The sequence below is a fragment of the Numida meleagris genome, chromosome 14 (assembly GCF_002078875.1).
Source record: "Numida meleagris isolate 19003 breed g44 Domestic line chromosome 14, NumMel1.0, whole genome shotgun sequence".
NCBI classification, from domain to species: Eukaryota; Metazoa; Chordata; class Aves; order Galliformes; family Numididae; genus Numida; species Numida meleagris.
The window spans coordinates 389,499-411,935 of NC_034422.1; the positions used below are offsets into that span (position 1 = coordinate 389,499).

Below are 22,437 nucleotides of genomic sequence, written 5' to 3' on the forward strand. Positions count from 1 at the left end.
GAGCTTGAAGAAATCCGCAAATGTGGAATGAAAAACTTCCGTAACATCCAGGTTGATGAAGCTAATTTATTGACCTGGCAAGGGCTTATTGTTCCTGTGAGTATGGAATACTCCTTATTTTAATGAGCTTTATAACAAAGTGCTGATCATTTGTACCATAAATCCGTTTAGCACTGCTGTTAGTGACCATTAGATAGCTTTTGGACATTGACAAGACTTCTTCATTTTGTGAATGCTGACTTTCAGAGTTGCCGTTTTCTGGGCAGTGAAGGGTGGTTACGGATTTAATTCTTGGCCCTCTTTAGAATTCTTATACAGTCTTAGGCAAATATTGTAATCTTTCTGTCTCAATTCATGTGAATGCCTTGTGTGGTTTTATTAGTGTCTGATAATGTTAGTAGGTGAAGTAGCGTGAAGAAAAATCTATACATATTGAAAGGGGCTCTGGACAACTCTGATTAACACCTGGCTGAATGCTGCATAACTGTGGGTCTGGTCCAGCAAATGGCTGCCCCTGGAAAGGCTGCAGACCCAGTGATGGCACGGGGTTGCTTGGGAAGGGTCCTGGAAAGGGGAAGCAGGTGAATTCTGTAGTTTATCTCAAGTTGAAAGTACAATATCTACATCATTGTAGGAGAATGCCTGAGTTATGAAATACTTCATTTGCTCCTCAGTAGATTTTGGTGTATGTTGTTTTCTTGTGGTTGTTTTGGTTGGTTGGGGTGCTTTGTTTGTAAATGAGTATATTCATTTCTAGGGAAAAAAATAGTGTTGGAAAAAGTTTGATGCAAGGAAAAGGTTTGGATTTTTACAAGTGCGCTCTTTAAAAGAAATTCCTTAGGCATTAATCACTTCCAAAAACACTAATGCTGCTGTTTTTTAAGAGCATAATAGAAATAGATAACCACTGTATTAGTCAGATAGAGAGGGACTTGTTACAAAGGGGGATAGCAGGAATCTAGTATGTTGAATTCCTTGGTCGCACTGATTTTCACCTCCCTTTATTTTCCACTGCTATGGCTCATGTTCACTTACTACATCAGCTACTTTTAAGTCTAGGTCTTTGCTTCTGCTTTTCCATGGGTACTACCTAAAATTGGTCTCCTGACCAACGTAAATTATTCTGAAAGAAACTGAAGCATCATTTTGGCACTGCCTTTGCTTTCATAGCTGAAGTCCAATCCCAAACTTGGATCATGTCGTCTCTGCTAAGATCACTGTGAGGCCTCTGAACTTGAAGTGCTGTAGAACAGATTTAGTTTACTCACATTCTGTGAGCAATTCCCTGGAGTGGTTGAGTCTGCTCTTCCTAATAAAACAAGTAGGATTTGGTGCTAAAATTTGATTTAACTGAGAAGCGGTGTTTTGCAAGCCACTCCGATATTTGTGGTTCACGTGTAACGAGTTAGTATCTTGGTAATACTCTGAAGTGATGTATGGTTGGTAAACATGGCTAATAAAGCAAAACACCAGAATGTTGGTTTGCTGCTGTTAAAGTTAGCAATATGTGGGGTACCACATCTATTTTTTTAATAGTTCTTACTTACCAGAGTATGAGCGTAACTGAGTTTTCTTGGTTTTCTTTGCAAAGATTCACATTGCAAGTGTTGAAACATCATTGCAATAAACCACACTCCTTACCTGCCTTTTGGTTTATATTGTGCTTTATTGCAAGGTAAATAGCCTTAAATTCTCTACTGGTGTAGTTAAGAGGGAATTTTGTCATGAAATCTACACTTATTATAGCAATTAATAGTTATATGTCATAGCTTTTGAAAGAGTAGTGCAGATTACTCTTTTTAGGAAATACCATAAGCGATGCTTCCTCTGAAGCATTTTTTTTTCTTTTTTAGCTATTGCTATGCTGGGATGGATGGCTTGAAAATACCAAATATGAACTGGTTGCAAGTGAGGCGTGGGGTTTTGGGTTTTTTTTTTGGTGGTAGCGGTGGTTTTAGGTTTTTTCCCACGTTTTTCTTTCGAAGCTTTACATGCTGTTTCCACTTTTGTTCTCGCTGAGGGTTTGAGATACAAGTACTGTGTCATTAGTAGACTAACCAGTTACTGATTATCAAACTCTGTAACTTGGCATTATTTTGGTTTGCTTCTTAATTAAAATATTAAAGATATGAAGGTTAGTATTTTGACAGTGTTCATGCAGAAGTAGTGCTCTAAAAACCTTTGTGCATCATATTTTGTTTTTCAGTGCTTCTTCAGTTGAGAAGCATGTTGAAGATGGTTTGTCAACATGTTTTCCTGTCCTAAATTGTAGGATAGGGTATAGCTGAAGCCCGCTATGTTGAGAAAGCGCTGTTTGATTTCAAACACCGATGTGAGACTCCTGGCTGTTGTAAAAGGTGCTGCTGGTTTACAGTGAATTTTACTTCACTTTGTCCATAGCAAACACTTCTGATAAACCTGTGCAGAGCAAAAATATGTCAGGTGAATGCAAGTCAAGTGTTAGCTATCTATGTTTCAGCGTTTATAATTCAGACTCTCTACCTTGTCAGTATAAAAATAAATGTAACAAATTATTGGAAATGAATTTCTTGAATATTGTTTGTTGAAAAGATGAGCAACTGTTTTACCTAGATTTTTAGTTAAAATTTATTGGTGAGTTATGGTGAGAAACTGTTCTGACTGAGAGTCAAGCAGAAAATGGGTATTCTTGAGCCAGATCTGATCCTGGAGCATTTCACTTAACATCCTCACCCATTCTAGTGGGTGATGGAGGTAAGAACAAAGTGAACAGTGTGAGGAGAGGGCATTAACTTAAATTGCCACTACAGCCAGAAAGTTATTTGTTGAACTTAAAAAGTGGTCTTAAGCTACTCAAGTTATTTCTTCCCTTGACTCAAAAAATTATGCGTTACTTCTTAGAAATGCACAACCAGACTTCCCTATATGGATACAAACAAAATTGAATGTTGTGTGTTGAATAACATTTTAAGAGAGTTCTCCCCAACCCGAAGTATTCGTAAAATGTTTTTAACCTCTGGAGTGGAATTGAATGAAGGAAATGGTCTGATAGGTAATGAAGAATGATTATACTTAACAGGAACTGGAAACACTAATTCTTCAAGTATTTGGGAGGCTTTGTGTCCTTGTTATTGTTCATTGTAGAATGCCATTTTCATAATCTTTAAACGTAGCAGTAGCTTTTTTTCTGCCTTTCTTCTGCAGTTAGCATTTGAAATAGTACCAGCAGTTGAAAGATCTTTGCCTGCTTCACAGTTCTCTCATCGTACTCCATCAAAAATTATCTGATAACAGTGGGTGCTAAAACTGCATACGAATTCAGAATGTTCTCATCAGCAGATGCAGTGGATATCTATCTTTAGTACAAATTAATGCTCAGCAGATTTTTATGTAGTCAGCACAAAAAGGTACTCAGAATGTTTATGGGAATCTGACAAATCAAACTGCTTTGCTGTTCGAACCGCCATGTTGTGAGACTGACAAAATAAGCAGGTTTAGAGAAACCAATATCCTTGTGAGGTTTCCTGTTTGTGTATCAGAAAGGGTTTACAGTGTATTTCAAAATCCAAATAAGTGTGAGAATAAAAATACTTATTAGATCTCTGAGCATGGAGTAAATGGGGTTGGCTGCTTTCCTACTAGCAGAAATGTCAGCCAGCTTCAGAACAGCGGTAGTCTGCATCTTCCACGGTGAAATACAAAGGTGATAGAGGTTGTATTGTCTATTCGTTACCACATTAGTTTTGATGTTCATAAATGCAGGAACGTCTTTGGAAAAAGTGCCTTTGGAAGAGGTTATTTAATAGACTGAAGCCTGGAACATGCGTTTACTTAAAGTTTGTGTGTTATAGAATGCTAGGTTCTTTATGTTCTGTCATCTTGTTGCAGGACAATCCTCCATATGACAAAGGAGCCTTCAGAATCGAAATCAACTTTCCAGCAGAATATCCATTCAAACCTCCTAAGATTACGTTTAAAACAAAGATCTATCACCCTAACATCGATGAAAAGGGGCAGGTTTGTCTGCCAGTAATTAGTGCTGAAAACTGGAAGCCAGCAACCAAAACTGACCAAGGTAGGACTCCTTGGGGGGGGGGGNGGGGGGGGGAAGAAAAAGTATTAAGAGACTTTGTATTGTGTGTTTGAAGCAAACAGTATTTTAGCTTGTCAGCACGTCACTGCTTTTCTGGTTTATCCATTTTCCTAAGGTTTGCCTCATGAATATGTGTTGTGAGTAAAGCATGCAACTCTTTTGGTATTTCGTTTTGTTATTAGAGCATAAGGTAATGACACTGACGTGTGGTGTTTCCACCTCCAGGAAACCACAGAACTCTTAATGACTGAGGAATTCATTAAGGTCGTGTCCTTGGTAAATTTAAATTAAAAAAAAAAAATAGGCATTTATGTTGGTGGGAGGGTGTTACTTTGTGTTTCTTCTTAAAAAAGTAACTATATAATTCATAGGTAGTTTGGCTTGTTTGCTTAAAGAAAAAACAAAATCATAACACAAATTAACTCTTTGCTCTTAAAAGATCACTGCTGTGAGGCTTACTGTGTGGAGTGTCTTTGGATAAGAATTTAAATATTTTAAGGAAAAAAGTCTCATCAGGTTCTCTGCCAGACTGAGAGCGTGATGTGATTAAGTCTTCTCTTTGCTTCTATTAGTTAGGGTGAAATTTTCATGGTTTCTGGCAAGTAATGATAAACGTGATATTAAATGCTTATTACTGTACTTAAAGCAAGAACCCTTGCAAAAACTGCATGTTTTAATAGTGATTTGAATGCAAATCAGTATCAGTTTAACCTGGTGCAAAGACTTCAGTGACACCGATGTTTGATATGCAGGAGAAAGTACTTTCATCTTCCACGCTCTGTGTTAAGATTGTTCTCTCCTGAACTGTGTTCCTGATAGTGGACAACGCTGTAGTTAAGATTTCTCTTCTGTAAACTTCTCCACATTTACATTTTCATCATCTCACCCCAAAAACAAAACAGTTTTTTATTTTCAAAAAGATCAAACAGTTGAATGTTGAGGGAGAAAGCAGGGACAGCACCAAAAAGAGTCCGTTAAATAGGTCAGCAAAGATCACAATTACCAAGCATCCTGCCCTTCATATGGCTGGGCAGGGGGTGACAAATTGTGTTGTGCATTTTGGTCTTCACTCAGAGGTGGTTGGTTTTGTTTACAGATGTGATTTTTTTCCGATGTATTTGTGGTCATTGAACTAAATGTTGGCATATTACGATAGCTTATTTGTGCGGTATCTTACTTGGCTCTTGAAAATACCCTAGATTTATTGGGGTACGTTTAAATGCAGTTAAAGCTATTTTCTTACTGGGGAGTTTTGATTACATTTCTATATATATACATATATATTTTTATTTTTGATTAACAGTCTTAGTCTCTGACAGCGTTCTTACTTCTTTTGACAGTAATCCAGTCCCTCATAGCACTGGTGAATGATCCACAGCCTGAGCATCCCCTGCGGGCTGACCTAGCTGAAGAATACTCTAAGGACCGTAAAAAATTCTGTAAGAACGCTGAAGAGTTTACAAAGAAATATGGTGAAAAGCGACCAGTGGACTAAAATCTGACACAACTGATGTCAGCAACGTGTGATAGAAGATCGGAGCAGTGCATTTGAGACATCCCGTAAAGCAGGACTCTATGGAAAATTGACAAGTGCCACCTTTCGGTGTTTACTTGTGGCTGTTACTAACTTTCTACAGTTTTCTTAATCAAAAGTGGGCTAGATAGCCTGTAAAGAAAGAATTAAAAATTTAAGATGTTCTAGTTCTGCTTTCTTTGTTTAAAAATCACTGCTTCAATATACTTTAAAGTATGCTGTTTTCTTTTTTTTTTTTTTGTCAGAATTTATCAAAAATATCTTAGACTTATATTCTGCCCTTAAATTGAAAAGGTTGTGGCTGTCATTTCTTATTTTTCCTTGCAGTTACCACTATCCTGAGTTCATTTAATTTTTGCCCCTCCTCAAACTGATGTCTTAGGAAAAAAATCCCACTTCTGGCGGAAAGTGATTGAGTGTTTGGCAGTTTTGTTTACTCTCCTCCTCAAACATTGCACTGTGCTCTGGGGGACTTGCTGCAAGTTCCCCTTAACTTCAGTTTGTACCGTAATAAAAACAAACCCCACAAATACAATTGGAAATAACGTCCAGGTCTGATGTAAATTTGGCTGATGTTACCACAAAATGTTTATTAAAGGGGGAAATACAATTCCTTGTGTGCGTTATTGAATTAGAATATGGCTTATGTCCGGCTTTTGGAAAAAATGTACATATGCAGCAAACAAGTGGTAGAATGTGATTCCAAACTCCTTTCCCGTGGATTCTCAAGAGCAGTTCACTTAAGTGAGCTTGGATAACGTGCACAGAACAACAGTGCTACCAGGTTAGAAGTTCCAGAAATGGAGGACCACGAGGTACACCAAAATAACAAACTGGTAATGAGTTAAAAAGTTGGTATTTTAGAATGGAGTTGATTTCAAATTCAAATACTAAATGTTAGCACTGCTAGTGATACTTTTTTCATCCAAATGCATATGAGATATGTTCTAGGGCATGGCACTCATGCCATTCCTTGCCCTGTTGCTGTACAGTTATTACTGAAAAATACTATTTAGTATGAGAGTAGGATTAAGCAATAAGCTGGATACACTTCACTGCTCCTGTTCCTACATTTTAAAAATACACGTTAGATTATTTAATGACTACTTCAAGTATCACTCTGACTTGGGCAGAGCTGCTTCCCTTTGCTCCAGGCACACCTATGCATGCTGAAGGATGCCCTTTCTGTTCAGAGTTGAGCACCCTTTACCGTGTCTATTGCTTTTCTTCTGCCTGCGTATCCTAAATCTACAGTGTGATTGTAGCTCCAATCAAACTGCCATACAATCAAACTGCCCTCTCCTTCCCCAGCTGTAGAACTTCAGTATGTTACTGAGTAAACAGATTTCCAGCAATCCATAGGTAGCTGAGAGTACATATCACTTTGATTTGCAAGAACTTGAATTAGAAAATCCTTCACGTCTAGATGGTTGTCCATACTCCTAAAATCAGTTTTAATACAGCCTCTACCTTTGCGACCTTGCAGAACTAGTGCATCAAGCTGTAGATCTCTTGTTTTTTAATGTATATTTGCTATTCCTTCATTTGCCCTTCTCATCCGGCTTTTATTTTGGATTTAGTGTGAACAATGACAGCCCGGTACCTCACCTCTGTTGAAAGTAATTTTTTTATTAGTTAGGGAGCTATGAAATTTCATGTTTAAGTGGTCTTGGAGGGATTCTTTGGCAGGTAAATGAAGTTAAACCACATTCACCTTATTTACGGAAACTTATCTTTCCTAAGTGTTTCCTGGCTTGTGAGAGCACTGTCTATTACCAAATTTTTCACATCTTTGTGTCTTTGGTTGCAGAAAGTTGGTACTGATTTTGTTTCCTTCACGCTTACTCAGATTCGTAATAAAATAATGCCAAATTATCTGTCGAACTGCAGTGTGTAACTTCTGCCTCAGACAAGTCACTGTACTTCTTGATCATGTCTGTTTGCAATTGAAACTCTCTTTAAATTTGCATTATTTTTATTATTATTATTTAAAAACAACCGTAGCACTAGTTTGCTGCCCTCATTACTACTCAACAATCTGCTTTCTGGTTGTGAGCCTCTCAGGTTAAAGACTGCATTTATTTCGGTGTGGCTTGGGTGCTCTTGACAGGAACCAGGAAGAGCTGTGTAGCTGGAGGCGCTTCAGTTGGGTGGAGGCTGTGAGCAGTGCTGTGTGCTGGCTGCTCTCGTTTCTTCCGTAAGGACCACACAGAAGACAAGCGTTACCGTCACTGTTCTTCGTGTGTTCTTCATAACGCGATTTCTAATGCTGAAGTGTAACATAGGCAATGGCTTTTGTTTGTAGGTGGCCCTCTCCAAGGAAGATGAAGATCAAATACTGTGCTGTGTGGTTGCAGTCTGAGGTGGAAAAAAATCAAACCCTTTGTTAACTCAGGAAATCAAGCTCTCGCGCTCTCTGGTTCCCTAAGCCATGCTGAATTCTAAACGTGCAGTTTAAAATCCAGAATAAAAACATACTGGTGAAACTACCACCACTGGTACAGGCTTTCTGCAATTCCATTCTGCTACCTTAATAAAAATCGCTCTCAAAGCTGTTGTGGTATGGTTTTATTTTCTAAGAGATTTCATGTTCATATTTCACGTATCTTTATACAGTGCTGTTCATGCACTATAGTCTGTTTGCGCGTTTCAGTTCAGCTTCATGCCGAAGGTGGAGCTTTCATCCAGCCCCTGAGAAACTTCCTCCTCTGCGCGTTTTATGCAATGAGAAGGTTACTTACTTAGCACTCTTTTGGTAGTTCTGTATTCGTTTCTCCATTTAAAACTGATTTTAAATTAAAAGTTGGGTTTCAGTTCTGTTCATTTAAAAACAAGGTATTATAAAGTATTTTTTTCTTAACATCTCCTTAGTAAGACTTGTCATGTTCATTTCCATGTTCCGCTAGAAGAAAACACACACAAGCTGCGCTATGTTACGTCCTAAGGATCGTGAGCAGAGCAAATTCACTAATGATTGTGCAGTTCCAAAGTTTAAATTACGGTTTTAAAATATCCATCAGCTCGTGGTCACGTCCCAGAGAAAGCTGGGACCAACTCCGAGCAAAGCTGCTTTGCTGCCCGAGTAAGGCCACGAGGTGGCACTCACGTGTCTCCTGCCGCCCTGCCCCGTCCGGCCCCGCAGCGCTGCCGCCCTCGAGTCCGTCGTCCACGCGGCCTCAGCTTCGCCCTCGGGTAGCGCTGAGAGCAGGGCAGCTCTCACCCGGTTCCACACGCTGCTACCAAGGGACGGCACAGTTCTGCGTAGCAGGGGCAGAGCAAAGCAGGTCTTTGATCAAAATAAGTCTGTTACCCTGATTTAGTAAAGAGCCTGAGAAAAGATTTTATCAGGTGTCCCCGATGATATTTTCTGTGTTTGTTCAGAACAAGAGTTTCCCCAGTCCTGCGGGCATGGTCGCACGGTTCCATTACCAACACACAGCGCTGTTCTCGCACTTTGCAGGCCCTCCCTCATGGAACAGATGCTTGAGTGCTTCTTAGCTCCAACTAACAAGTCTCTTCAAGCACTGCAGTAGGAAAATACCTGGGTTTTTTTGTTGTTTTTTACTTAAGAAACAGAGATGGCGATATTAATTTATTTTCAGGTTTTGGTTTTTTTTAAACGCTTTAAAGTGATGTTAGGTAGACAGCTTTTGTACAGAAAATGAGCATCAGCCTGAAAAAAATTCCCCACATTAATGTCATGACTCAGTGACAGCTCTACATCTTAAAATGCAGTTCAACATATCAGTACTTACGGGGTTGGCTGAAGTTCAAATGCTTTCATGACTGGAATTAAAGCGGACAGAAGGTACAAGGAATTTCCCCCCTTGACAACTTGCTGATAGCTGGTACAGCCATACCACACGCTCCTCATGGAAAGCAGTGGGCAGTTGCTGGTGAGCTCTTCTATGCAGCAGTTACTGAAATAGACGGGGCAACAGTTGCTGTGCTTGCAAAGTCACCCAGGGGAAAAAAAAAAAAAAAAAACCACTTGTATTGAAGAGCTTTCACTCATCTTCCCCTGTGATGGCTCAATGCTGAGGCAACAAAAATAGGAAGAGCCTTAAGCAGTGCTGGCTGAGGGCTTGCACGGAATATGACTGCACTCACAGGGCACTGTTCTGAAGTACCAGGCTACGTACCCCCAGAGTACAGCGTGCCGCTGCTCACAAGCAGCTTCACCTTCCACAAAAGGCTTCACGCAACTTCCAGGCCATGCACAGCTCCCCTCAGCTGTGCTGGGAGGTATTACAGAGGCTGGCCACGGTGGCCTGGCTTCTGGGGACGTTCACAACTGTGTATCCTTGAAGTACAAACATAGGTATTTTTATATGTGTGTTTAAAGATCTTTGAATGAACAAAGCTGAATGTTCCTTGTTTTGTAATGGCTCTGCAGCTCCGGCTTGATTAACATCTGGAGTTCATGCAGGCGCTCCCAGGACTGTGAGAAATCGTCTGGTCCTTCCCCACAGCCGCCGATGGGTGGGACGCTAGGGTACCCCGGGTGCACCATCAGTTCAATTGTCACCGTCCTGTGCTGTGGCGCTGGCTGCGCAGGCACCTTGGACATGAACTCCACAATGGCGGTGTCAATGGCATTCCGGATGGCACTCACAGACATGTTCTTGCCCATGGTACTCAAACCTATGTAAATGTCTGGCCACCTGTAGCCAGAGGTGGGAACACAGATATTAATGCTAATGAGGTAGTTAGGCAAGAGTGCATTATGTCCAGTGGATGAGGAATCAAAACCAAAACCACAAGCCAATAATGATTTTTCATCCCTTATCAAAAATCAAGATACTGTTTAGAACAGCAGCTCTTCAGTCTGGCAGAAAGTCCCAGCAGATCCCCAGCACTATCATTTCTGTTATTAGTCTGGTAATGTATGCTGTCATAGCACTGGAATTGTGTGGCATCTGAGAGCTCACGGGTGCACGTTATTAGCACTGAAGGGACAAATAGAGTATAACTGAGAAATGCCACTATCAACTAATTTACAGACCAATTAAAACCTGATAATCACTATCTCCAAATAATAGCCCTTCACTATGGGGGGAAAAAAAAGATAACTAAAATGGAAACCACCTTGCTAACATATCTTTCTCCTAGCATATAGGAGACAAAGCACTGGACCCAAGGTTGTTGCCACTAGAGACAGTACAGCTACAAGGACACCTCCTAGAGGCTGTTTCTTATGTAGCTTCAGCACCATCCTTTGTTCAAGTCTGGCTGCAAACTGCAGTTCTGTTTTGGGACATTCAAGCCCAGGAAGGATGTGCAGGTGTCCTTGAGGTGTCAGAGGACAGAATGAGAGAAAGCTTTTGAAGAAATGGGCTGGACTTTTCACCTGTATGATCAAGAATAAGCCCAGCTGAATGCTCTGATGTGATGTTCACAGCACTTGGGGAAAAGAGTTAACATTTTTTAAACCGTAAACTGATTAAACTTGCTAGAGTCCTGCAGTTACACAGTAAGCAGAGTCTTTCCCTTTACAGCATCACAAACTCTGCTCTGGGAGCTCAGTGCAGTACTTCATTGCACATACGCAGAAATGGAATGGCTGTGTTTGTTTCTCTATGACTTCAGTTGATCATCCTCCTCCCATTTCCCTTGTATTCTTTGTGTTACATGTTTGTTTGGTAGCAGTCTATTCCTCCTCACTCTCAACAGCAGCAGAGGTGGAGCATGACCCACTGCAGCATTTCCAGGCAGGAGGCAGCCACAGGTGCCCACTTGTCGGGGTGGTGCCAAACAGGTATAAAGGCACAGCTCCCACGGCAGCCCTGTGAGTTCCAGCCTGAGGGGGGATCCTGGGGCAGTAGTTTCTCAGCGGTACCAAAGCATGGCCCCTAGGGTGGCATGGGGATCCCTGGACCATGCAAGATTTCTACCAAATTCCCCAGCACTGTCCCTGGCACAAAGCTGCCCTGAAAGGTTGGTTCATCTCCCCCAATTTCTCACTGAGTTGCCATGCCCTTCTTTCTCAGAAATGGGCTGTTTTAGTACAGTCTGTGCGCTCTGCCTAGAAAGAGCACAGCGAAACGCTGGCCTTCTGCTAGTCAAGAGCAAGTGATACTGTCATCCAGCCTATATCAATACACAACTTAATGTAAAAGCCAAGATGATAATACTTTCAGTAGACTGAGAAAGTAATGAAAAGTAACATCAGCCAAGGGCAGGTAACTGCACAGATCTCAGCTGAAGAGTCTTTCATCTGTAAAACTAAGATTTGCAGGATACTGACAAGACTGTTTGCTTTAAAGCAGTGATCACTTGCTCTGGCACTGTACACCCTATGATCTTCTTGCCTCCCCATAACAGAGGGTGATTCTTAATTAGCTGATTTCCTGCTACTTAAAACCCATTCTCTACTACTTCACTTCAAAGATGTAAGAAGTTATCTTCTGAAAACTTTCCCGAAGTTCCAGTGTTTGAAGCATATCTAACACTTCTATCAAGTAGCATTACTCTTACTCTGGCATCTGCAATAGCAAGAGACTGAAAGGCTGAGAAACACCTTGAGAAGAACACTTCTCATTCTTCCAGATGAGAAGTGTGTCATCCCTTTTCAAACAAATCTGCACACTAGCCCATAGCATCTCCAGAGGTTTTGTACTCTTGCAGAATTCCCTTGTAAGCTCCAAATTGGAAGGAGAAAGAGAGGTCTTGTTATCAGTTCCTGATAACATCTTAAAGTTTTACTACAAAAAGAATGAGTAATGCCTGTCTTACCTTATTCCATGCTTTGTAAACACATCCACTGTGTTAAGAGAATCTTCTTCTACTCCCACATAAAAGTCCATCAGAGATGGCTCAATCCAGTCACAGTTATGAAGGCCTGGCTCTATTGGGACACGTGTGTATTCAATTCCATATTCCTCTAATACCTCTGCAAACACATGCCTGACCTCTGTAAATAAAGAGACACTTCAGTCAGGAACTAGATAACCAACTCACCTCCCCTGAACACCGCTGCACAGATATCTTTTTCCCTTCTGTGTTTAAAAAAAAAATATATATATATAATCTCATTTGGCTTTTCCGCTGAAATGGTTTTGTTCATCTGGATCAAAGCTCCCTTCTAAACTGGAAATATCTGAAAGCATGACTCATTCAGCACCTGCTGTATGTGCCTCATCTCCCCTTCAGCACTGAGTGTTTAGTCCAGTAATCTCTTCTTATGAGGTTGGGAGCCTTGTCCTAGAGTGCACGTGAGGTGGCTGTACTATTGGGAACACATTCTTCACCAAGTCTCTGTGATATTTGTTGAGACAGTGAATTACCGAGAGCAATGTCATCTGGAGTCAGCTGAGTGCTAACACAGGAAAATACTGATCATTTTTTTCTGCCAAGTTTTCCATCTCTATACAACAATGATCTTAATTGGAAAACTGAGACGCTGGTACTTGCCTATGATATACATATGAAAAACATGCTGAAACCCACAGATAAAGATTGGAATAGAAATACAACCAACAGGACAGCTTTTGTAGCACCTGAAAGAGCTACTGGCTTCAATCTCAGAGACTAATACGACCCAGGTGGGAGCACTCAGCTGCAATTGTGGAGCCTCACATAAATCCTATAAGATTTATTGCCCAGGGAGCCATGGCAAGAGTGGGGGAAGGGGGCTTCTTCTTATCTGCTTAATGCTGGAGAAAAAAAAAGAAAAGAAAAAAAAAAGAGCATCTGCTTACCTGGGAGGACATGAACATGCTGGTGTCCATCCATGTGAGGAGGTAGGTGGCCTGTTAGCTCATGGAACAGATCCACCTGGGCCTTTAGCTCCTGCTTCACCTACACAGCAGGAAAGGGTTAAAGAAAAGGCTGAGAGCAGGAGGGTACAAGATGGGTACTGGAGACCTTGCTTGCTAGTACTTGAGATCTGGCACCGAAAGGCATAAGGTGCTGGGTGTGCAACGATGCTGGACTGCCCAGCATCCTTCCTACGTACAGGTCTCCTTCTGGCTCTGGCTGAATAGATGGTGCTGATGCTGTGATTTTTTTTAATTAAAAAAAGCTATGATATTTGAATACCCACTTCCCTTTAATTTGAAAGGCAATTTTGGTCACTAGAACACACTCATCCTTGCTCAACAGTGCAAAACCAGATATTTACCTAGAGAACAAAAGCCCCTCAAGATGAGACAGAACGTACTCAGAACTTCTCCGGCATTTTCCCTTTATTGATCTCTAGGCTCTTCACAGGTATCTGTTTCAATATCTCTTCTGCCTCCTCAGATAAGCAGTTAACAAGTACATTAGCGTATGCTTTAATGAAGCAGGGAGGAGTGAGTTCTCAAAGGCTGCAGAGGCTTTAGCAGCATTAGGTGTAAGACACAGAAAGCCAACTTCAGATGCCAAGCCAACACAGCCTAGATTCACCTGTAAGCATGCTCACAGCTGTGACCTACAAAAAGATCTTCAACTGTTATGTGCTGGAATAAGCATAGGCTGAGCTGTATCAGGAAAGCAAGTTGTATGTGTGCAATGCTATAAAGCAATGGAAAGCACAGCAATAATAGCAAGGTGGCAAAGTCCCAGGCTGCAGCAAGCAAGGACAAGCCCAAGTGCAGCAGACATAAGAAGAACGGGAAAAAAGCTGCTTACCCTTGCAGTGCCTCAGCTAGGCAGGGATCTCCAGTGAGATACCCTCACCTCCACTGCCAACCCTTAAATGAGGGCTGGGAATGGGGGGGATCCTGGCTCCTCCCCTCCAAGTCACTCAGGCACATTACACACAGCTGAGCTCCCTGGGCTGGCCCTGCCTTCCCACCAGGTGCTCCATCACTGCTTAGGGTCGTGACTTAGCATTTTTGCTACATACGTGGCTTTCTCCTACCTCCGACATATTTAGGAGGCCTTTTGATAGAGCTGTTCTGAATCCCATTTTCCCATGGAAAAATCCATCTTCGTTGATCAGAGAAGAGTTTGTCTTGAGCACCTCACATACAGGGGAGCCCTCAGAGAGGTTGGCATGCAGTCCTATGGGGATGTTGTATCTGTAAGAGGAATAAAATACCCCTTAAACTTTGTACCTCTACCTCCCTTACTGCATCAAAAGCTTGATGTTTCTGTGAAAGATCTGGACTAGTCCAAAGTGCTGTTGTCACTAGTATGCATCATTGGATCTTTTCTTTTTTAGAAAGGAAAACAGAACAACACTCCAGCCCAGAGCAGAATATCTCCAGATAACAAACCTGTCCAGCCTGTGATATTCCCCAACGGTGTTTTCATCCTGGCTCACGTGGAGAGAGCAGCCATAAGACATCTCAGAATAAATTTCATATCTATACTAAAAGCTATAACTAACTGTATGGTGTTAGTATCTGTCCTGAAGTCACTAGTGACTGACACAGAGAAATCTGAACATCGCAACTGTAACACTCTCATGATGGAAAGTATAGCAGTAAGAGCAGGGTGGCAAAATCTTTGGCTACAGTAAATGAGAACAAGCCCAAATGCAGCAGCCATAGGCACAGAAACAAAACAAAAAAATTCGCTGACCTCTGGAAAGCCTTGGGTAGGCAAGGATCTCCAGTGAGATCCCTTTCCCTCTCCTGCCAACCCTTAAAAGAGGTCTGGGAAGGGGGGATCCTGGCTCCACCCTTTCCAATCACTCAGGCACATTGCTTGCAGCTGAGCTCCCCTGGGCTGGCCCTGCCTTCCCACCAGGTGCTCCATCACTGCTTCAGGCCATGACTTAGCATTTCTGCTACAGCAACTCTTTTAGAAAACAATTTACTAACTCTAGAGCTTACGCTATTGAAAATGCTGCCTTTATAAAACATTAGTTTTACCTGACAATTTCATCCAAATCTACCTGCAAGTGGAATCCAACTATACATAAACAGTGCCTAAGGCAGCTATTACGGCAATAGCAACGGTTACAAGTGTAAATATTTTCTGAGTTTAAGGGTAACCAGGTGCAAGTGACTACAGCTGAAATGGCCGATAGTGGGCAGGTTTCTGTCTAACCCTGCAGATGATCAAGCTGGGCTGTACAAAATCGCATCACTCTAGCACAGGGGAAGGACTAGCACAGGGACATCAGTGGTTTCAGAGCATAGAGCCTAGCTAAGGACTCACAAGGGTCCAAGCTGTTACTGAGTTGCATTCTGCAATATTTAAAGTAAAAAAACATAGAGCTTATATGCATACAGAGCTCCCGTCAGCCACAAGGCTTTGCAGAGTGGTGGTCATTTGATGCGTGCTGTGGTTTCGCCTACAATGTGAGCAGGAACTGCAGGTGCTCAGACTTGTGCTGAGCTTCATTACCACCTCCGAAATTCTCTTGGGGTAGCCAAAATGATGCTTTGAAACTTCTTTCAAGACATCCTCTCTCTGACTCAATAAGCTGCTGCCCTGAAGCTGGTTAGTGAAGTGCCAAGTTACTGGGGACAGAAGGACTGTTGATGGATTGGAGCAGGTCAGGGTAAGTTAGCTCCTTCGGGTTGTAAAACCTAGCAGGATTTAAATTCTTTCTTCCTGGTTCCTCCATGGCTTGTGCTCCAGGAGGATGGTTTAGGTACCTGCTCCTGCTCAATGTATGGACAGCTCTGTGAAACAAAATGAGTTCATGTCTCTCCACTGTACGATTAGGGAGTTTGAATGTATGTTTAGTGGTGCAAAAGAGATGGGATACAAAAAAAAAAAGTCCCCTCTGGCTTTTCTGATTTTTGTGGTTTCTCTGCAGCAGCATCTGATTGTATAATTGATGATAAATGTCCATCTGGCTTTCACAGCAGGAGCACGAGCACATGACACAAACACATGAACTCCTTGCTAATGCAGTAACTGGAAGATGCTGTCACTGGGAGTGGGGCCCCTTAAACATTCTACTGAGAAGTTCATGGGCAGCTGATAGCAGGGCAGGAGGCAGACACAGTGAAGAACTGCTGAGGCAGAAGAACATCCCTTTCCTCCCATGATCTGCTGTGTACTTTGCATGAGCCCAAAGGCAGAGGGGGAACTTGTTCTTTTAGAAATCCCAGGTTCTTTATCCTGTCTCTGGGAAGCTTTGACTACATCAGCTGATAGCACTACCTGCACCACAGCCACTGCTGTATGGAAGAAAAGGATTCATGTGTTACCATTAATCAGCAGGTGGAAGACTTTTTGTTGAGCACTTGCCTTCTTGTGTTGCAGCAGGGCAAGAAATGAACAGCTGGGCCCCTCAGCGTTGTCTCCCAGGGGCATCAAATGAACTACCTCCAATTGTGCAATGCTGTGAGCAAAGCTATTTTCAGGAAAAGGCAAGCTCTTCTGACAGGTGTGGGACACCAAGGAGCCAGGCACTGTGCTGCACTGCATTAGAACTGCTCTTCTGCCTGAGCTGAAACCAGCCCTGGAGCTGGGGAATGTGCAGAATGTGGAAGTGCAGAGAGCTGGCCCTGTTCTCACTGTAAGGGGAGACTCTGATTGTAACATTAGAGCATGTTTCAGAGCTTTGGTGAACACCAGCTGAGTATCTTAATAGTTTTCTCCTGGAATTAGTCCTGGCTTGTTTGAGAGACTACTGGTGTTGAGGCATCTAAAGAGGAACTGTTAGTGTTTAATAGCTCTGGGATACAGGCACTGAAGCCAAAACTCAAAACACAGCACGTGAGAAACTTCTGAAGAAGTATTCATCTGTGGGAGATACACAGAAGCAAGCACGCCAGGAGAGCTTTAAGGACACGAGAAGGTGGACAACTCAGTGGGCACACCAGAGTTTTGCTTCTAGCTTGCATTTTCCCATTCCCAAATACATGCATTTTCTCTGGATGCAATGAGCCAGGTGATGGTCCTTTCAGCACCACATGCCCAATGGCTCAGTGTTCATCCTAAACAATTCTGACACTGCACGAGTATCTGAAGCCCTAAGTGCAATGAGATGAAAACGAGAGCAAAACTCCAAGATTGTGGTAACACCTGGACTGCACCTCAAGGACTGGGATCCAATCATGCTCTGCCCAGAGGCTTGGCCTCTAAGACTGAACTTGCAGGCTTCCTTCTGCTATTAAACACACTGGACTACCTCTTCAGAGTACTCTGGAGTGTCCCTCATGAGAGACATGTAGTTTCTGTAACCAAAGAACAATAGCAAGGCATGCTGCATTGTAGGAGAGAGTGGGAAAAAAGGCAGGGAAAAAAAGTCAAGTTAAGGGAACTTTCCCTACACGAACATATTTCATAGCTGCCCAGACCTTTTCAGAGGCAATAAAGTATCTGCTATTTTACGGGCAGAAATGTTGAAGCAGAGATCAATACCTCAAGCAGCTTAGCATGTGATGCCACACTGGAAGAAGAGCTCAGCTATGGTGGGTCTGCCCTCAAACCAATCCTCTGCCTAAGACTTTATGGACAGGGCAGAATTTGCACTGCTTTTCATTCCAATCAAATCTAACTGCTACTTGTTCTACCCAATATACAATTTAAAAGGATGAGCACTGACCTTCAAGCAACAGTTTCTGCGATAAAAGAACGGCAGTAACAGCTACCACTGCCAACACAAAACAATGCTGAGACAAATCTATGAGGTGGTCTCTCTAAATTAATTCTGGTTGCTGTTTTAAGCAGTAATGACCCTTCTACAACCTCTTTGGAGGCTTGAGTCTAGGTATTTGCAAGCCTCTCCTGCTGTCCTGAAGAATGCATAGATGTTACCACAGGCGTGGTGACTGTTGAAGAAATGTTTTTTGGCTGAGAATTTGCTCTTTTAAGTAGAGTTATTTTGCTCTTTATATCTGTTGTAGTTTCCATGGAAATAATCAGGAGGCATTACTTGCGAAGCAACCAACGTAGATACAACCCTAGACAATTCCTCTTCACTCAGTGCAGCCCAAGCAAGCCAAAAGGTTGGACGCCCACGGGATATAGGAAATACAACCAGCTGAACTTCTTCCTTTTCAAGTAGTTGCTTATTTTGCCACACAAGCGCTCTGAACAAATGTCTCTGCTGAGGCAATGGGCTTTTGTGCTATTGCAGTTAGCGGTAAAGGGTCCTCAGAGACTGTGTCCCTGTACTGAGTCACTTCAAAATGCTGCCAGCTTTGCTGCACACTTCTGAGTTTGGCAGATGAGCAATTGTGCCCTGGCTCCTGCCTGGCCATATCATGGGCTCTGTTCAGTCCCTGTGCTGCTGGGAGCTGCCGTAATAGCTGCAGGAATTACGTGATTTCCCTAAGCCCACACCCTTGGCAGTTCTTTGCTCAAGGCTGCATACTCTGGGATAAGCAGGACACTTATTCTTTTTCCTGATGGGTAAATAGATCCCACCTTCAACATCCTGTTTGCACTCTTATCTGGGAAATCACTGGCTTATTGGGTTTCAGACCAAGAGTGATGCAATTAAGGGCCTCACATAAATATCCAGACATCCTGCTTCAGTAAATATCCAAGTGTCTGAATCCAAACAAAAGCTCTATGTGAAAAGCACATTTTAGTTTTTCCATGTGGGCATTTGCATGTTTGCTTGTTTTCCCCCACTGCCCACATTCACCCTATAGCAGTATTTTTCTAATGGGATCCTATCAAATACTATCTTGGCTTGCTCTGTTACTGCTAAGGACTTATTCTTGCAGGCAGGAACACTTCAAAGCCTCTGTAGTGTTAAGAACTGGTTCTGTACATTGTGTAAGGCTTTGACTTCATTTTTAATCAAATCTTTGTGTCAGCTGAAGATCCACTGTCCATGATCTCACATCAGCAAAAAGTGCTGTTGCCACTGAAATCAATCTGATTTGGGATTCTAGTTTAAGAACTCAGCACACTATCCTGAATCCAAACACAGTTTGACAGTGGAACTGCCTGCCTGTGATTAGAAGTCTGATAAAGCAGGTGGTGAGAAACACGAGAGACTTCTAGATTAATCAGACATTGACTGGGAGGGTCAGAATTAAGTCACAATTTACACACACATTTTGCAATTAGTGTTGATGGGAAACAAAGAGAAAACACAGACAGCAATTAAATGTGGTTTTGTTAGATTCTTTTGTTACACGTACCCAGATGATGTGGGGGCTTCAGCTTCTGTGTAGTTGAGATTCAACATATAATCAGAGGAGAAGGGAAAAAAAACAAAACAAAACAAAAAACAGGAAGACTGAAGCTGTGTTCTAAAATTTGTCACTATTCATCAAGTGTTTGGATATAATCACCTAGAAAACAGGAAAAGGGTTTTAACAGTCACAACTGTGCTGGTAAGGGGTGGAAAACAGCTGTAGGTGTCTGTATTTCTGCCATCTCCATATTTGTTTCTACATAAAAGACACCTGTTCTGTTAACAAAATAACCCTTCAAATCTCTAGGAAAGGCTCTGGAAGAAGCACCAAGAACACTGTCTGACTTTAAAGTGGGCCTTGATAAATACATGAGATCATATTACTAGATAACCAGGACATCGCTTCAGTCTTATGCCCCATAAAGAGAATACTTTTCGAGTTACTGACAACAAAAAGTAATTCTGTTCTTCCTTCTGCTGTTCCAGTTGTGCACTGTTCTAGCAATTGTTATCGTTCGCCATCTGATAATCAATCAGGCCTCTGCAGAAACTACACTTTTGCCTGTAATAAGCAGATCCTTTATTTCAGCCCAGTTGTGGAAGTGAATAAGAAGAGCCCGAAATCCAAAGCCTGAATGTTAGGAAAGGTGTATTATTGACTCCTTGGTTCTGCTGTTTTGCAATTAGTTTGCGTTAGAGCTGGTAAAAGCATCTGCTGACTACTGTCAGACTTCTGCCAAGTCTTCTAATCAAAACAGAGGGCAACAGATGGTATCCCCAGAAGCCTACAGAATTTCTGGGAAAATGCAGGAAATAACAGAATTCCAGAGGAACAGTGTTTCTTCTTGAAGGATGCAGGGAGTCACAAAGTGCTTTAAAAAGACTACCCTGCAAGAAAAGCCTTCTTGTTGCTAACTAGCTTTCCCTGCGTGCAATTAATTGAAGACCGGGTAAGGAGAGCTCAAGACCTGGAGTGACAAGCAAGCATGCCACAGTTTATCAAGAATCACACAGGATCTCCACAATCACTAAACCACCAGCACTCTGACAATCCTGGCACCACGTGTGCAAAAGATCACAACAACACTGGAAAGCACCACAGGAAAGCACGAGCCGCTTACTTCAAGCTTCTTTTCAGTTGGTGATGGATCCAGCCTCCCAGCTTACACCACTGTCTAGTCACAGGCTGAAAGCTCTGCTACTGAGTGAAACATTTGTGTGCATGTATATATAGGTGGGCGTGGTACATGTTTAGCTGGGTAGCTATGGGATAACACAAACGGGGAAAAAAACAGGGCACAGAACACAAAACATCGTAAAACTTAAGCATTCATAATGAGATAGGGGACAACGTCAAGAAGGGGAAAGAGGAAATAAGAGTGGTGAGGTAGTAAAGCAATAAGTTATACTTTTCCCCCTCCTAGTTTTCTTGTATTGTGGCACCACAAGATGAAGATTAAATGTTATTTTTAATAAATCTGGCCTGTATGTCTTAGGGGTGACATGATTTTATTTATTTACATGTTCAGATGCCTGTTTAATATAGGTATGCTAGCACCACCTGATTTGAGACTTGTATTAGACAAATCCCTTGCCCCACACCTGCAAACACTTCCCCACGCATGGGCAGGATTGAACACAGCTGCAGGAAATTACAGACAAGTGAGGAATTGTAGAACCTGGCTCATTAATCTTCAGTGCTAACAGATGTTTCCAAAGTCACCCAGCTTATATTCTCAGAAGTAGATGTAAATATATTTAATTCACTTGTACAACTCAAAGTTACCCCCCAGAAGAGCAAAACGCAGCAGCAGGTTGCAGCTTCTGCTGTCACTCACCATTCAACTTAGCTTTTTTTTTTTTAAACACCCATATCAGCTGTCAGCACAAGTGTCATGACCTGGATTCAGAGATGCTTTTTAAACCTTTTTAAACGATTATACAGCCTACATTCTAGCTATGAAAATGAGGCCAGGTGGATTCTATATTTAAAAGCCTGCTAAAGACTGCAGCTAAAATAGCAAAGCTATTACCAGAGCTTTGGGGCTTAAAGGGCTTCATGGTGCCTATATGTCTGAGAGAACTGCTGGCTTTATCTCCTTGTTTTACATTTCATTTGTTTTACTTACTAACAGGATTTTAGGTATGTCAACAGTGTTGCCTAGTTCTGCTGCCTTTCCCTTCATCAGCCTAGGGTGGCACACAAACACTGGGAGGGGAGCCGTCTCCAAACTTTTTAACAGAAGACCAGTTTGCTGCTACCACCACACCTTGACTTTCCTGCACAACCCAACACTCATTTTCACCAGAGAAGCTGCGGGCAATTTCCAAGTACCTCAAAAAGCAGTCATAAGGGGGAAGAGATGCTCAAGGAGAACAAGGATACCAGGGCTCTCACCACATCATCCCTTGCAGAAGATGCATCTGAAGTGTAAAGTCTCGGTGTTTCTAGTCCCAGTACAGCTCCTTTCCTTTTCTGGTTTCCTAATTTTTTCTCAGCCCTACTGCCCTGGGACATGCTCCTACTTCAAAGTGCCTGCCCACCCAGAAGCTAAAAGCATTAGCTGGGTTTTACCTTCTACACTTCCTATTAAAGGATTTGCTGGGCTAGCCCATGAGAACAACGTGTACTGTCTGATTTGTTACACAGTCAGCTGTGCTGCAAACTTCTGAAAAATTTATGAAGGTGCAAAGATGGTATGTACAAGACAGATATGAGGTATTATGGGGGGATGGTGGTGTTTGGTTTTGAATTGTTTGTTTGGTCACGGGTTTGTTGTTGTTATGTGGAGTGAGGGGTTTTGTTTGCTTTGATTTTGTTTGTTTCACAAATGGACTTATCAG

The 22,437-nt window shown here is 42.1% G+C and overlaps 2 protein-coding genes across 13 annotated transcripts in view; one reads left to right on the forward strand and one right to left on the reverse strand.

Moving 5' to 3' along the window:
- Positions 1–7,481, forward strand: UBE2L3 (ubiquitin conjugating enzyme E2 L3; the record flags this gene model as incomplete). Its single annotated transcript, XM_021413449.1, is given in 3 exon segments — positions 1–96; positions 3,868–4,054; positions 5,413–7,481. Coding segments are annotated over 3 exon segments (438 nt in total), but the record flags the coding sequence as incomplete, so codon positions are not given.
- YDJC (YdjC chitooligosaccharide deacetylase homolog) overlaps positions 7,216–22,437 on the reverse strand; it is a 23,574-nt gene continuing 8,352 nt past the window's right edge. For 8 of the 12 annotated variants that reach the window (XM_021413441.1, XM_021413440.1, XM_021413438.1 and 5 more), the window contains 5 exons: positions 14,452–14,611; positions 13,307–13,406; positions 12,342–12,519; positions 9,362–9,526; positions 8,158–8,863 (listed from right to left, as the gene is read on the reverse strand). In XM_021413441.1, the coding sequence (XP_021269116.1) occupies positions 8,623–8,863; positions 9,362–9,526; positions 12,342–12,519; positions 13,307–13,406; positions 14,452–14,611 (844 nt within the window). In that variant the 3' untranslated portion in view covers positions 8,158–8,622. Of the gene's footprint in view, positions 7,965–8,157; positions 9,131–9,361; positions 10,271–12,341; positions 12,520–13,306; positions 13,407–14,451; positions 14,612–19,597; positions 19,751–22,437 lie in introns of those variants that run through there. The other 4 variants (XM_021413444.1, XM_021413446.1, XM_021413447.1 and 1 more) reach the window with 4 other exon arrangements.